Consider the following 16,114-nt stretch of genomic DNA (forward strand, 5'->3'; position numbering starts at 1 on the left):
CAGAAAACAGAGCATATAGTGATATAGTATCATCTGATTTATTTCTGATTTTTTTCCAATGAYTATGTATCGCAAATGCCTAAATGGCACACATGGGACTGAATCTAAGTATTCTGAGGCTCTTTTGCTTGCTTTTTCTCTTAGCTTCATCAATACAGCACAATAGAAGTTATTAGTTAAACTGGAGAGGAGAAGGATGGGAACAGAAATTGTGGGGTGAGTAAGAAGCTGRAAACGAGATAATGTTAAAAGCAGATTTATTGGACTCTAGGTACTTTGCTGTGGAGATCCTCAGATCTTCTTGGTTAATATGTTTTTTCAATAGACCAAATTTATGGCAATAATATATATTTGTGCTAAAATAATCACATTAGTGCAAATATTTTCCCCATGGAATACTAAGGCTGTAAATTTGCCAATGACYGAAAGACAGGAGACATTGTTAGTAGCACACTGGATACCATGCAGGAGGAACTGTGCAAAGCAAGGTACTCAGGGGCTAAGAGCCAAGAAGTGTTCTCGAGGCTGGGAAGAAGTAAGGATTWGTCTGTAATAAGGCTTAGTGTTTCTTCTTGGTGGCTCTTGGGAGCCACCCTGAACACACTTGTCAGTGTCATGTTTGAGAATGGTGGATTAAAGATGAGACTAGAGGGCAGAAAGGCTGAAAGGATGAAGACTCTTGTCTTATGAGAGGCTTGGACTACGACTGAATGAGGTTATACACCTGTTATCTCACAGATGGAAAATAGAAATCAATACTTGTATAAAAGTCAATACTCATTGCCTTTTTGCAGTGTCCATTCCAAAATTCTGATCTTTGTGAAATCCAACAACTCCAGCCATCCTGTGAAAAGATTATGTGAATGGCTACTGAAATGGCATCTGATACAGGTGTATAAACTGTCCATGAAGACCTGTATAGCCCTTGATTTCAGCAGAAGTTTTACCACAATAGAAACGGAATAGGATTTGCATGATTTGGCTTTGAAATTAAACATTTTGCCACCAAAGTGTTACGGACATTCTTCCTGCACTAAATTACACTTTGGTTCACATAACCCATTTTATTTTTAGTCACAGCTTTATTCGTAACACAGCTGTGGCATTTGTCTTGTAACAAGAAGGATCTGATAATCATGAAGCCCAGATTTATGCCCCTAGTGCTGAGGCTGTGCCATGTTCAAAAAAAAAAAAAACTTTTTTTTTTTTTCTTTAAAGTAACAATATCCAGCAGATGTGAAAGTTTTACCTCCACATTTAAGTGGGTTTAGGCTGTCAGTGAGTGTGGGCTTAGCACGGCCTGACAAAGTTTTAACTTACCAGATGTTCCACGTGATCCAAAAGATACTAAACAGCTGTTTCCCATTCTTTTTACTGTGCCTAGATAAATATACAGTAAATGCTCTGAAATACGTTTATTGTATTTTAGCTTATATTGTGAATGTTACTGTAGAGACCCTACTTTTATCCGTGAGCAATGAAATGGGTGTGCAGGGCGGGTGAACCAAAGGTGTTGTAAAACTATGGTGGAGACAGCTCGTTTTCCATTGCTGTGAGAAGACATGGTCAGCCCTTTGGTTGAAACTGTACTGACAGTGCTAGTAAGGAAGGGGTGAAAAATGGGAATGTTGTGAGATTAGTGGTCCTATTTACACACTGAAGAAATGACTTCTTGAGTCTACGTCTGGTTTCTGTGAAAACTCCGGCTCCTGCACCCGGGCGCCTTTCCCTCCCAGCTGACAGTTTCATTGTTCCAGGGAAATTGAGCTGTCAGGGGAGGTCATGCTTGGAGAGGGAGCAGCAGTCTCTCAAGTAGCTAGCACTAATCCCATCAAGGGCTTGAAATACTGGGATGAAGACACTGCCTTGGATGCTGTGTTCGGCTCACTGCAGGAAGCGGTGTCCCTCCAGCTCCTGCTGAACTGCCTGGACATGTCCCTTCTACCTCCATAGGCCCCAGCAGGATGCCCAAAGTTTGCCATTTGARTTGTCTTTAAAGGGCACAGCTTTTCAGGAATCAACATGAGCAGCTGCTCTGAACCAACTTAAAAGCCCAGGTTACTTTGACTGCCACGCCTGTCAGCTCGATTCAGAAACAGACCAGCTAAATAATAATAAAAAAGGATGTTTCATTTCCCTTTACCTGATTTTCTGCTCTTGTTTTCCCTTTCCCTGCCTCTAGCTCCCTGTGATCTCTTTAGCCCTGTAACCTTGCTGCTGTCTTCCTTCCCTCCTTTCATCCCAAGACTCCTACCTTTCCAAATTGCCTCTTACACCGGTAAAATTATTTTTGTCTACCAGGTTTCCTTGGTTTCCTGTAAGTTCTTTTTAAAACCTTCATCTTCAAGCAGAGGGATGACTTTTATCTTTCATTAACATAATCTCTTCAGCATTTCTTGATTGCTCTGCTCCGTTCAGATTTATAGCCTCGCCTTGCAAACATTTACACAGAAGTAGCTGCTCTGCAAATTGAGAACATTCAGTAAAGTCTGGAGGACTGCATCGTTTGTTTGGAAGCTTTTTGAAATGGGACTGTTTCTCACTTTGTAAAACACAGTGCTCATTTATAGCTTTATATACTTTTGTACAATAAACATTTGTGGCTTCGGAGAAGCAATGGAGCATTCATGCAGATAACTTCTGCTTTCAGCTTTTATTCCCTAGTTCAAGGTGCAGAACATGTTCTCACAAATTTTTAAGGATAGTGAGCAAACCTACTGTTGATAAAATGACTTCATACCCAGCGTCATATAAGAAGACATATACAAACTGCATCTTTGATCTTAAGAGACCCTCAGTGTTTTGTGCTCATTGTGTGATTTTTGTTTCAGGAATCTAAAACAGCTGGACTGCCTGAATATGTGAAGATAGTAGAAGTCGGGCCGAGGGATGGCTTGCAAAATGAAAAAGTAATCTTTTTCTCTCCTTTTTTTTCACCAGAATGTAGGTGTTATACTCTGTATGTAAAAYAGAAATATCATTTTAATTAATTATGTACTATAAATATATTTGAATTATAATATCACAGATTAAGTTTACATATGTTGTTACTGATGACAGAGATATTAACAGCATTAACAGTATTAACAGAATAGGAGATCACTCTGCCTCAACTGCACATCTTTTTTTTTTTTTTTTTTTTTTTTTTTTTTTCTCCCTTTGGCTGGGGTATGATTTCCTTTGTCACTTCTTCAGTATGCTCGTATTTGGTTACTAAATGGAAGTGTTTTTCACATTCTTTTGTGTTGGACAAAAGACGGAATTGGATCATGCATACTGCTTAGTGCTTTTCTTGTGCAGTAGTTTCCTTCTGCCAGGAAAGGGTATAGATATCGTATAATGTATGAGCATACTTTATTACTTTAAATAATGTATCATTGTGTGCTAAGACCATTTATCTTCCAGAAGTATCTTGCTGCATGAAATACTTTACTATATTTCCATGTCCCTAGGTCATAGTCCCAACTGATGTCAAAATTGAGTTAATCAATCGGCTTTCTAAAACAGGCTTGCCTGCAATTGAAGTGACCAGTTTTGTTTCATCCAAGTGGGTTCCTCAGGTATGTAAAGTCATCACCATGAGAATTATTTAAATTTAAAGGCATGCAATGAGGTTTTCTAATACTTTTGCCTGCTTCACTATACAAGAATATGGGATAGGAGTAATCTGGTGGGGTTTTTTTGTTTGTTTGCTTGTTTTTTGTAAGATTTTCATGGTTTAAAAGTTTTACAGTTTTATGAAGGTCCAGTGAAGTTGGGCAAATCATTAAAAAGTAGTAAGGTGTCAAAGAATTCTCATACCTTTATCTATCTATCTATCTATTCCACAAGCCATATTCTAGTCAAAAATATCAAGATACTGCTGCACAGATGCTTCTTTTTTTGGACACTTCATCAGGTTCTTTTGAATATTGATAAAGTATTAGAACTGAAAGAACTTCTGATATCTTCATCTGCCCATTGAAGGATTTGTTTGAACATAGGGTTTTCCACTTAGAATGTATTTGGCCATTTACTGTTACCACAGTTCTGATTTACATGCCTGTCAGGTCATCTGCAGTGCATGTAAACACTGTGTTTAAAAAAAAAAAATTGGTTTTAGGAAAAGCCAGCAAGCCAGGCAGGAAACTGGTTAAATCTAGTTAGTAGAGCTGGGGAGCAGCCTATGGCTCCACAAAGGATGGGGAACTGAGAGCTAATGATAACAAGGTGAGCAGAGATTCAGGCCTTGCTGACAAAGGGCAGTCCCGCCCAGGAGCAGAGCAGGTCTGGTGAAGGTAGCCATGGAGGCCAAACAAGCAGATCTTCAGAAAAGTTGAGTGATGAGGCAAATTCAAATCAAGGAAGTCAAGTCTCTAACATGGAGTCAATCAGCAGAGGTACAATCAAGAGGATGCACAGCCAAGGATGAGCTTGGCTGCAATGCACTGCAGTGTTTCTCAGGCAGGGGGAAGCATGAGAGTCCGGTACTTCTGAGTGAAAAAGCAGGTTTCTTAGTAGAACTGTGAGTTGATCAACTGTCAGCTGAACTTTCTGACATTTTCTTGAGGAGGTCCAAAGCTACTTGAGGATTCTCAAACTGGTCTCATCAATGAACTGGACTTCAGTGCAGGCAGCTAAACTCTTAGGAGGGGAGCTGGGCTCTGATAAACAGAAATGGTAGGAGTGTGACTTCCGAAGATTTCTGCATGATGTGTGAGAAATTACAGATGTGATCTTCACTTTCCAAACATAAATATGTTTGAAGGTGGTTGTAGATTTTCCTTTAGCAGCACAAGGCTATGAAAGCAGGTTAGGAATGTGTGTGTATATGCATGTGCAAGGGATAGCGATAAAGGGAGAATGTGGGAATTAGGTTTCAGGACACTGAGTTTGGATAAGAGGTGTGGGGGTGATGGAGTACAGGGTAACTGGACTGTAGGATTCTGAGTGTAGACATAGTGACAAAGACTTGAGAAGATGAAGCTGTCAGAGTATAGAGCTGTGGGTTTGAATATCTGGATGAACTGCTGTGGGCATGATCTCTGTGGAAGTACGTRACGGAGTACACCTTCTGTGGAAACAACACTCATTCAGAACCTGCAATCAGAAAAGGGAGAGGTAGGTATGTGGAGATAGTGCAAACAGGGGATACTTCACAGCAATGCTCCCTGGCCAAAGGAATAAATTCCTCYGGCCTAGAGGCTGTGTGGAGTGTCATGGCAGCTTGACGCTTCCTTGAACTCAAACATCAATTTCCTCAAGTATCTGCTATGTTTGGTACACTGAGCACTGAAACATTTTGCCTGRAGAGTTTTTGGAGTCTCCCTCCTTGGAGATGTTGAGAACCTGACTGAACACAATTCTGCTCTAGCTGACCTGGTTGAGGACCAGGGAAGGACCAGATGGCCTTCAGAGATCCCTGCCGACCTCAGTCACTTGTGATTTTCTTAAATCTGTCCATGATGTTCTTCTTTCCCCAACGCTACCATTATAAACAGTTGCAGAGATGCAGACACACGTGCATGATGGAGAGCTGCAGGCTGCAGATCCTGTATGGATTTTGGATGTGCTCTGAAAGAGGCAGARACTTTTCACAGTAATCACTAATACATAGAAATTTCTTTATGCTGAGTCCTATGTTGTAGTCTGGAGTAGAGACAAGGGAAATAATGTTTTTTGTACTTTATTTAAATATTTGATTAACTGTAACTAAAAACCTAAACAGCTAAACAGCTAAAGACCTGAGGTGATGGATCGTTAATATAATTTAAAGTTGTTTCTACCTATTTCCTACTTTCCTGAGAACTAAGAAAAATTGATGTAAAACAGAAAAGTCACATAATTCTTTTCTTTTCCCTAAATAAAATTCAATTTTCCACATTGGGGAATGTTTTTGGAAGATCTAAATTTGGGACTTTGGCATATGCAGCAGCAGTTAGGTACCCGAGGTATTTTATAGATCTAGCACTCTATCAGTGGCCATAGTGGATTTTGATGAATTGTAATAATTTGCTCATTACTTTTCCAGAATTAATTTCTATTTTTGCTGCAGTTCATCAGAAATCCTGACTATTTTTTTTGTAGTAAGCAGCAAAGCTGTTTTGCCAATAGAGGTGGCAGGTTTTTATTTGAGATTTAATGCTTAAAATTCAGGCCTAGTCCTAAAGTATACCATATAACTCCTGTTTGTTCAAACTTAATTATTGCCTGCAGGTAAAGAAATAAGTCAATACTTGTTTATAGCATATAAACTAATTTTAGAGAAGTCACACATTTTGCAGACACAGAAACATTTGAGTATTTGTATGTTTAATAAGGACTACTCATGTTACTTAAGAAATAAAACTTGAAATTAATTAATATAAAATATTTTTAAATATATTTTGTTGACTTCTGTCAAAATGTATAAAACTTTTATCCATTTTAAATTGAGAACACACCCTGGCACTGGCCTGGTGGCTGTGGTAGACTCGTACCTTACCTTGCTCAACAGCTACGAGAGCAGACTGGCTGTACAGCACTCTCTCATGGACTCCCAATTCATTTCAGTGTTCCTGGGGCCACCAAGGAGACGCCCAAAGAAAGGATAAAAGGAAAGGATAAAAAGAAAGCATAAACAGTGCARAATTTTTCTGTTGTCAGCACCACAATAATGTGCTTTGAGATTATTTCCATTAGAAGTGTTTAGGCTAGGAYCCTTCCAAGGACCATCACACCTTGGCATGAGAAAAGCAACAGAGAATAATATAGAGTTTTAATATATGCAAATGAAAAGTGGAAAGCAAAGGTCGATTTCTTCCTTTATTGCTTATTTGCTTTTCCTGTGAGCCTTTAGGAGTACCAAATTTAACTTTGGTTTGTCAGTTTGGGAAAGAAAAATAACAATCCCTTCTTATCTTAAATTCAAGTCTGAGTACATTATTTTCATAGATTTCATAGATTTCATAGATTTCATAGATTTCATAGATTTCATAGATTTCATAGATTTCAAGATTGTGCTGCTTTGATAGGGAGTGCAGTCTTGACTTTGTCTTTTCTGTGCTTTTTTTTTTTTTTTTNTTTTTTTTTTTTTTTTTTTTTTTTTTAGGTCATGGGAATAAAATTCCTGGTTAAGTTTAGATCACTCATTCACTTATTTCTTTTTTTAGTGTTTTAAAGGTTTTTTATGGTTTCCCACCCAGTGTTTTCTTTGGCAGAGGTTTTATTGCTGAAAAAAGCTAAAAGGAAAAGTTCCACGGTAGCAAGGTGCCATATAAAACAGGATCCCACACCTATAACCTAAGTGGCCAAAAATTATAAATACCTACCATTAAAAGCTTATTTTAAAAGAAATTTGGAAAAGAAATATTTTATTACAATTTAAGAACTTATAACATGCAATATGTGTTAAAATAGGTTTTTTCTTACAGGAAAAATAGCAATGGGACAAATGTACTACATAAAATATTACTTGGACCTGGCAGCTTTATGCAGTTTGAAGTGCTGTCGTTTTGGTTTTCTAGTATATTCTAAGTCAGACTATAATTTTAAAGTGTGGAATTAGTTCCAACATTTGCCATTTAATTAATCATTTGGTTTCAAGTATTTTTCCAGTTCTTGAGAAATGGAGATACTTTTTCTGTTTAATTAAGGAATAAAAAAATAGGGTTTTTAAAAATAAAATATGATAGGATGTATTTCTTTGAGATTATTACATGTTTTAGGTGGTTACACTGATTTACTTTATGTAGAAACAGTTACAAAAAGTTCCCTTGTGCCACCATTTGATTCTTGAGAAAAGAATTGTGTATAGCTATAAGGCACTTTCCATACCATATATCTAGTTCTTTACAGACATATATTTGATATGCATGTCTTTCTATGATATTTTTAATACATTTATTTTCATATTAGAAAAAGGGTGACATAAAGATTCCAGGATGCCAAAAGTATTGTCACTTAACAGTATRGTATAATTTAATAATTATATGTATATATTTAAAATCGTGATACTCGGAATCTGTCAGTGTATCCATTGTAAATAATGTGTATCCAAAGCTTTGTTGTTCATATATTTTTTACCGAGGTAGTCCTAAATTGACTTTCTGTCAGTTTTAAAAGAATTAATCTGAGAGGCAATTTAATAACAGAACGAGTATATTTTGCTTGGAAGATACGATCATGTGAGAACTGATTTAAACAGCACAGAAAGCACATTATTGATTTGGATTTTAACTCAGACTTTTAGAGACATAAAAAATGAGGTATATACTTGATTAATTTTGTTGTTTCCAGAGAGAAGCACTATTAAAACATAAACTCATTTTTCCTACATTTTTTTTTTCAAGAAAATGTGCTGGTCTGAATAATCCCTAGTTTATTACATGAATGAGTCTCTGATTAAKCTTGTTGATTAGTATACGGAGCTATAATCATGAGTGAGAAAAGCATATTTTAAATAGATAGTTTCTCTTCGGAGGAATGCAGCTTGTGCAGTTAGATACTGTGCATGAAAACAAACTCTTGAAAGTAATTTTCTTTAACCTGTTCATAACATTTTGTTTGCTGTAACAAATGAGATTTTTTTCTATTTAAAATAAAGTTCTAAATAGATTAAGAAATTATGCTATATGAAGAACTGGGTTTTACTGTTTTCTTAAGAATAATTTAGTTGTGCATAGCCTTTTCAGACACACTTATTATCGTGTTGAGTACAGTTCAGGTTCAATTCTATTTAAGACTCTAAAGTCTTTTTTAGCCTCTTTCAGTTAGAGTGAATTTTTAGGAAAATTTTGTCATTTTGATGGTATTGGAATTTTCATTATTCTGTTCTACTGTTTGAGTCTGTTGAAGTACATTTAAAATTGCAGTGATCCACTTGATCATAGTTGCTCAATACATGTTGCAGTTGTGTTTTATACAGATACAAAAGAAACACAAGAGAAATCTTATTTCCAGATTTATAATAATATCGAATTAGAAAGTTTGTACCACAAGTATTTGAAAGTTAAGAAATATAAAAAATGAGTCATTGTACAATCTTTATTTACCTACTTTGCTGTTACACTTTTTTWCAAACTATATACCTAATCAGAACAAAAATACAATGTAAGATAATTTCTGCCTTACTATACAAAATGAGAAGATAACTGGTAATCAATACAAAATATTTACCTGTTTTAGATGGCAGATCATAAAGAAGTAATGAGAGGCATTGAGCGTTATCCTGGAGTCCAATATCCTGTTCTCACACCTAATCTTCAAGGCTTTCATTCTGCTGTAAGTGTTTTCATAGAAGTCACCATTTGGTGCTTTTATATTTCAGATACTTTCAGTTCAGCACCAAAACCGAATTGTTTAGTATCAGATGCTCTGTACTGTTAGAACTAAGCTATATTTTAATGAAAAAACTCCCAGTTTCTGTGATCAAAATATGACCAAATTTACAGAATAAATGAAATTCTGTATGTCCATATGTTAATAGCGATATCAGTGAGTCTTTGCAAAGTGTTATGAGTGATGCTTCCATAATCAGGGAAAGAAAATTTCTTTTCCTTCTTTGACTTGTTAGTCCTAGACAAGTTTCTGAAGTAAGAAATTTTATTGGAAAGTATTGGACACAGTTTAATAATATTCTTCATAGAACTGACTGATATCTGTTGTATCTCTATACCGTCCTTGGTGATATGAAAGTGGAGTGTTTGTAAATCCTTAATTCCTTTTGTTGTTATTTATTTTTCCCTTCCCTTGGAAAAGATTTTTGTTCTTGTCAAAGCTGCTAAAGCTTAAATGTTATTCTGCAGAAGCTGATATTGTTGCCACCCTCGRTATGTTTAGGTCATAAAGCATGTCCTATGTAGTAGAGTAATTTTCTGCTATTCATAGAGAGGATGAATATTTCACAGTATTTATACAATCTCCTCCTTTTCTGAAAAATGAAATGTTAATATCAACCTGTTATTTTTATAGTTAGATTTTATTTCATTTTGAATGTTTTAGTACCCAAAAATGTATGCTTATTCAATTGATAGAAAGAAGAAAACATGTGTGAGATGAATTMATAAAATTAATTTCAATCTCTTAACATTCAAATAGATTAAAGAAGAGTTAAATTTTATACATTTTTAATTTCTTTTTAGTTGTGTGTGAGACTTCTAATCTACTTAAAACTAAAACTCTAGAATATCTTACAAAACTAAACACAGTTTAATCATTTGATATGTTATTACTCTTCTGTTTTATTGAAATATATCTTTCAGATTGCAGCAGGAGCTACAGAAGTTTCAGTATTTGGTGCAGCATCTGAATCTTTTAGCAAAATGAATATTAATTGTTCAATTGAAGAAAGCATAAACAAATTTCAAGAAGTTGTTAAAGCAGCAAGAAATATGAATATTCCAGTGCGTGGGTAAATATAGATTCTTAAGTAATTCAATGTTACTGGAGTTCTTGTTACAATTTCTTTTTCTTTGCTGGTAGAAAGATTGACTATCAAATTCTTACACTTATTTAAACTATTTTTACACTTATTTTACACTATTTAAAATAATASTCTTTGTTTTAAAAATGTTTTGAGAAGAATGGAATATATTTAGTATTTTGCGCTGTGTTTTGAAAGTACTATTGATAACTGTAATTTTGTTTGGAAATTGAAAAAAAAGTTGTTTTGTGTATAAATATAATTTTTATTATAGAAATTTGATTTTATTTCCATAGATGACAGAATATTTGTGTGCTGCTCAGAACTCATAACACTGTTTGCTCAACCTTGAAACATATTCTGCATATTTTTTAATTTTATGTAGTGTTGGCTATATATCAATCCATATATTACAGAATCAAGGCATAAAAATGATGTAACAAATTTATTCCTACAGAAAAAGAAACCTTGATAAAAATCAAGAGGAGTAGACTCCACTCCATACTTCAGCACTTACAAGTTTCCAGAGTAAAGTGCTGAAGTATGGAGTCTACAGTGTGTAAAACTCTTAATTCTTCTAGCATTTATCTTTCTCTGAGTGTTTTCCTTTAAACTTGTATTACCCCTGATTGATACTTGTCCTTGAACAGCCTTTGAGTTACTTTTTCATTGCACAAGACTGTGTATTTAAGATTATTTGTGAAAGTTCTAATGAAAATAAAAGAAAAAGCTTACATAGATTTAAGGGAAAACTCAGCAGTGAGATCCACTGGCAACTAATAAGAGAAACTACATCAGGCTCAGGAAGTACCTGGAGCTGAAAATAGATAGAGGTAGGTACCTCAGAGACTCAGTGCCTGAAAATCTATCTAGGAATAATACTAGGGTCTCTCCTCCAGCAATAGTGATGCTCTCACTCTACTGCTCATGTTTTGCCATAATACAGTGTTAGTTAGAACACATTTCCCTTGAAAAAAAGGAGATCTGACTTCTAGTTCTGCTTCAGATTCGGGCATTTTTAACACACGTCATACATGCTTGATACCTTTTTTCCTGACTTAGTTAAGGGTTTTAGATGAACAGTTATTGGATAAAGAAATAAAAACTTCCACTGGATTAAGAAATAAAAACTTATACCAGAATTTAAATACTCTTCGTACCATCTAATCTCTCAGAGATACAAGCTCTGTCTGCATGACCTCTTACAAGAGGTCTATTATTTTAAATGTATTTAGCACTATTCTTTGCCATGTTTTTCTGAAATCAGGTTCTATGCTGAGAACATAGCTAGCAAATTGTGAGACAATGAAGCTCAGGGATATCTAAATTTCAGGTCCCAAATATGTATAGGAGACTGTAGTCAATTCAGAGAAGACATAACCTTAGGCTTTTGTTTTCCAGTTTTCTCAGATATCTCAGTGTATCAGGCAATAGTTTTTGTTTCATATTTCTGTATTTCACTACCAAAATTTAGCCAAATGGTACAACAGAGCCATCAAGGGACTCCTCCAGTTTTCTACCCTGGCTCTATGTTTGGATAGCTATGAGTATCAACAAAGAAACTTTGCAACAGAAGATGCAAAGTCACAGTGCTGAGGAAACTCCCTATGGTGAGCTCTAGGTTGATGTTGCAGCATAAGCTGATAACTTGCTTTCTCTACCTTATCTCATATATGTTTAATAAAGTGGCAACCTGATGCCTTTTTTCCACATAATGTGTTATTCTGACTGTTATACACTGACGTGATGGAAATGACTGTTTCCACAGTAGAATTCTGCAGTGTTTCCATATTTTTTATTTTCTACTATCTGATCAACTCTATGTGGCAGAAAGAAGTAAGAAGCAGAAAAATGTTTGGATAGAAAGCTAAAGAAGAAAACCAGAAAAGAATATTATAATAATGAAGAATAAAAAGAAGGAAAACAAGATAAGGGGGCACAAAGAGAGGGGTATAAGGTATTGGGTAATCRGATAAACGAAAGATAAGATAATCAGAAAGCAAAACTTAGGTACTGCTTTGGTAGAAATATTTTGCAAATGCAATTTTTTTCTATATGCTGAAATAGCTAGTGCTCTATGACATTTTTGTTTTATGTCACCTTCTTTCCAGATTTGTGTTGTGAGCATTACATGAGCTAGTCAAGTAGTCATAGAAAGAGGGGCAGAAACTTAAGAATTTCAGAAATTGGATTTTGGGACTCAGTTTCTGCTGAATGCTATTAAAACCAGCATTTAAAAGTAGAAGGATGGGATGTTAAGTACTTCTGGTTTACATTCATTATTTTGATTTGCTACTCATTATTTTACTGATTCTTTTTAATTTTGAGGAGAAGAGTAATTTCAGGTTTTATTTTGTATAGTTGCTTCTATTTAATTATGATAACTATATTATTTACAATYATTGAAGCACAAGTCATGTAAGTCTTAGTTTGTCACTCTAAATATGCTTTCAGCTATAGGCAGCCCTCAGGGTTTTTATCATGTGTGCTTTAAAAGTCCCTTGTGGTCATCCTTTTTTTTTTTTTTTTTGATCCTATCCTCTGTTAGTAGTCCTAAAAATGGCCTATTGAAGACATGAGATGTAGATGATTTTCTTTGATAGCTGAATTTAGAACAAATGAACCCAAACCTTATGTACGTGGACCTTTTAATTTATGTAAATAATGTTATTATAAATGCATTAATAGGCTTAGTGGTAAAAGATAGTGGTAAAAGATAGCATGGAATAAAGCAGTGGACAATCGTATGCACTCTGTGCACTGAGACCTATCAGGCAACCAAAGCAAAAAACCCCAAAACCTGCAGCTTTTACTCAAGCAAGCTCCCACAGCTACACAGTCTGGCTTCTAATGTAAGTTTTGTAGGCTAAATATTTTGCTTGAATTACTTAGGTAATAAAAATATTAATATGCATAATTTTTCTATTTATGTTATTTTCAATAAGAGATTGTTTCCTTTCTAAAGCACCATTGTTGTTTAAAGTGTTACTTATTTGCAGGAAATGGATAATTTAGTGCTTTGCCCAGACTCCTTACTTGTACAGTTGAAAAATACTTCCAAAAATAATTTTAAGGAGTTCAAATTTTATTTCCTATTTTTACTGGCAATTTAGAATTTATGTAGCGAGTGTAAATCATTGGCAATCCTTGAATCGTATGAAAAATGCACTCAAACAGTTGAAACTAAACTTTAAGCTTTTGCATGTCTTACTGTTGCTACAGCTGCACTAACATTGACTCGATCATCATCCAGAAAATTTATGTTGTCAGCTGTCACATTTAAAATCTGTAGCACAGTACACAGTTTTCTAAATGTTTACTAAATTAGTTCAAATGTTTATGAAGAATTGAAATCTTGCATATGGTCTTAGAAGTTAGACCATTTATTAGTGTCATAAAGGGTTTTTTTATTTTTATTCTTTGTACATGCATTAAAACTTTATAATAACATCTGGGACACATTCTGTGGAGACACTGTGCCAAATCAGTGTTCTAAACTGTGGTCAGCTAATGACTACTATGCATATTTTGCATGTTAAATGGCACAAAATACTCTTGCTTTTAGAAYTGCATCTTTTAATGCTATTAAAAGTAATTTAGGTACCATTAAAAAATATGACTACTCTTCCCGTGCTTAAAGATGAAGCCAAACAGCCAAGACCGGTGTGAAGCTGTGGCTCGTGCTAATTACAAGTAGTTACTTGGCTGTGTCTTGGTTTAAATGTAATGCTAATGTAAATGTAGTGTATAGAGAAAATGTTAGACAAGTACATTTTAGTGAAGCTAGATTCCTCTGAGTGTATTCCAAAATTTAAAAAGACACAGAAATAAAAGACAAGTACTACAATAGAAGTCCAGCTTCCTTGGGTGGGGTGAAATAAGGAGTCCTCTGTCCCTATTTCCCACAAATGGAACTTCAGCACATCGCTTGTGTCCAGTGAAGTAGCTTCCAACAAACTTCTGTTGAAATGATCAGTTCTGTACCTAGTTGTTGTAATCCTAATGCAAATTTACTGGGAATATAAAAACTGAAAATAGTGTCTTTTTCTGTATCAAAAAAAGCAGCCCTTTGTGACCATCGTTTAAAAACCATCTTGCATGCTTACTCCCAATCTTGAAAAACTTGTGCATGAATAGCCCTTCTGAGGCCAGCTGGACTATTTGCATGTGCAAATGTGAATTTGCATGCAAATATTTAGAGATTCAGTGTTAGAAAAACAGATGGAAATGTTTGCTGTAGAATAGGAGTTTTAACTCTAAAAGCCTTTCTTTAAGAAGCTGCTACTTCTTAAATTAGAGCACATGTAATCATACATTAATTCTAAATGGATGTATGTCATTCCCTTAAAATGTATTTTTTAGACATGTAAGTTTTAAGAATGAGCCATATGATGAAGTTCACAATATAGAAAAGAATATTGAAAATATCAATATTTAGATTGTATTTGTCCTTGTATAAAGTGTGAATATTGGTTGATATACTTGAAATACAGGAATAATATTTGCTATGACAGATAGGTACCACACTGGTTAATGTTTTGCAATGTTATTTAGTGTCTTTAAATATTACTAGTGATACTTTCTATATGATGCTTTTTATTTTATATAATATTTATATTATTTATAATAAGAGWTGCAGATTGCTACACATACATTTCCTTGTTGATGACAGGAAAGAATTATTATTTTATTTTTGTGATAATGGATAAGGTAAGATGTAAAATAATAGAAGTTGTCTAAAAAAATCTATTCGGTTATCTTGAATCTGCCAGTGATATTTTGATTTATTTTCAGTTTTTGAGCACATACTAATGTAATTAGAACAAATTATTCCAGAGGGTAATAACCAGCTATTTAATTTTAATATTGTTAGAAAATTCTGACAGTTAAGATAATCTCATTTTTATAATTCTGTTAAATAAAATTCCTTTTCCTTTTATTACATTTCATAGAAGACATTTGGCTGGCCTTGAATTGCTGTATTTTATATCTATAATTAGGGGCTCCATGAGAAAAACTCCAACCGTGTGGTCTTGCACAAATCAGTACAGTTCAAAACTGCATATATTTTATGGATACAGACATAAACTTGGAACTCTGGCATTCTGGAATTCTGGAATACTTAGGGATGGAGTACACTTTTTTTKGGGGGGTGGTATTTGCTTTAAACTGCCTTCACTAGCATAGTCACAGTTATACTGATAGCAAGGGATTACACTGTTGTCACTGCTGCAGGTATTTACTAAAACCAGCTAACACCTTCATGTCACTATAAGTCAGCCTACACTTAAGGCTTTGGGAACAGCGGAATGCAGAGGAGCCTTTAATAGAGTTGGAAGCAGCACATTTCATGTGTAAGTGGTAAACAAGACCTTGTGCTCATGCTGTATTAAGCCAGCTGCTTGCARTCCCCTGGCACAGTTTGAGAATACAGAGATTGCTAGGATGTAGGGATTGTGTGTGTTTCTCTGGATTGGGTTGAGAAAGGAACCTATTCCTTTCTTACTCTCTGKAATAGGTTAAGAAGATGTAGGAACCGCTATACTAGTTTATCTTACCAGATAATTGCACTGTGTAGGAGGASACTTTTTCCTTAGGAAAAAGTTTTATACTACCTTTCACTTTATTTATTTATTTATTTACTTAGCATCTGCAGAAAGGTAGAAAACGATACTTGTGAGTCAGAGAAGACAATTTTAAAATTTTTTAGTATATAACTCTTGGAGGAAATTC

General features: G+C 34.7%; 1 protein-coding gene across 1 annotated transcript in view; it reads left to right on the forward strand.

Moving 5' to 3' along the window:
- The window catches only part of HMGCLL1 (3-hydroxymethyl-3-methylglutaryl-CoA lyase like 1), a 74,597-nt gene that overhangs the window by 18,405 nt on the left and 40,078 nt on the right, over positions 1 to 16,114 (forward strand). Inside the window, exons 2-5 of the mRNA XM_026034279.1 lie at positions 2,832 to 2,909; positions 3,453 to 3,560; positions 9,145 to 9,240; positions 10,221 to 10,369. Of these exons, the coding sequence (XP_025890064.1) occupies positions 2,832 to 2,909; positions 3,453 to 3,560; positions 9,145 to 9,240; positions 10,221 to 10,369 (431 nt within the window). The remainder of the gene's footprint in view (positions 1 to 2,831; positions 2,910 to 3,452; positions 3,561 to 9,144; positions 9,241 to 10,220; positions 10,370 to 16,114) is intronic.

This window comes from Nothoprocta perdicaria, unplaced genomic scaffold (assembly GCF_003342845.1).
Source record: "Nothoprocta perdicaria isolate Ctin4 unplaced genomic scaffold, notPer1 scaffold_141, whole genome shotgun sequence".
Lineage (NCBI taxonomy): Eukaryota > Metazoa > Chordata > Aves > Tinamiformes > Tinamidae > Nothoprocta > Nothoprocta perdicaria.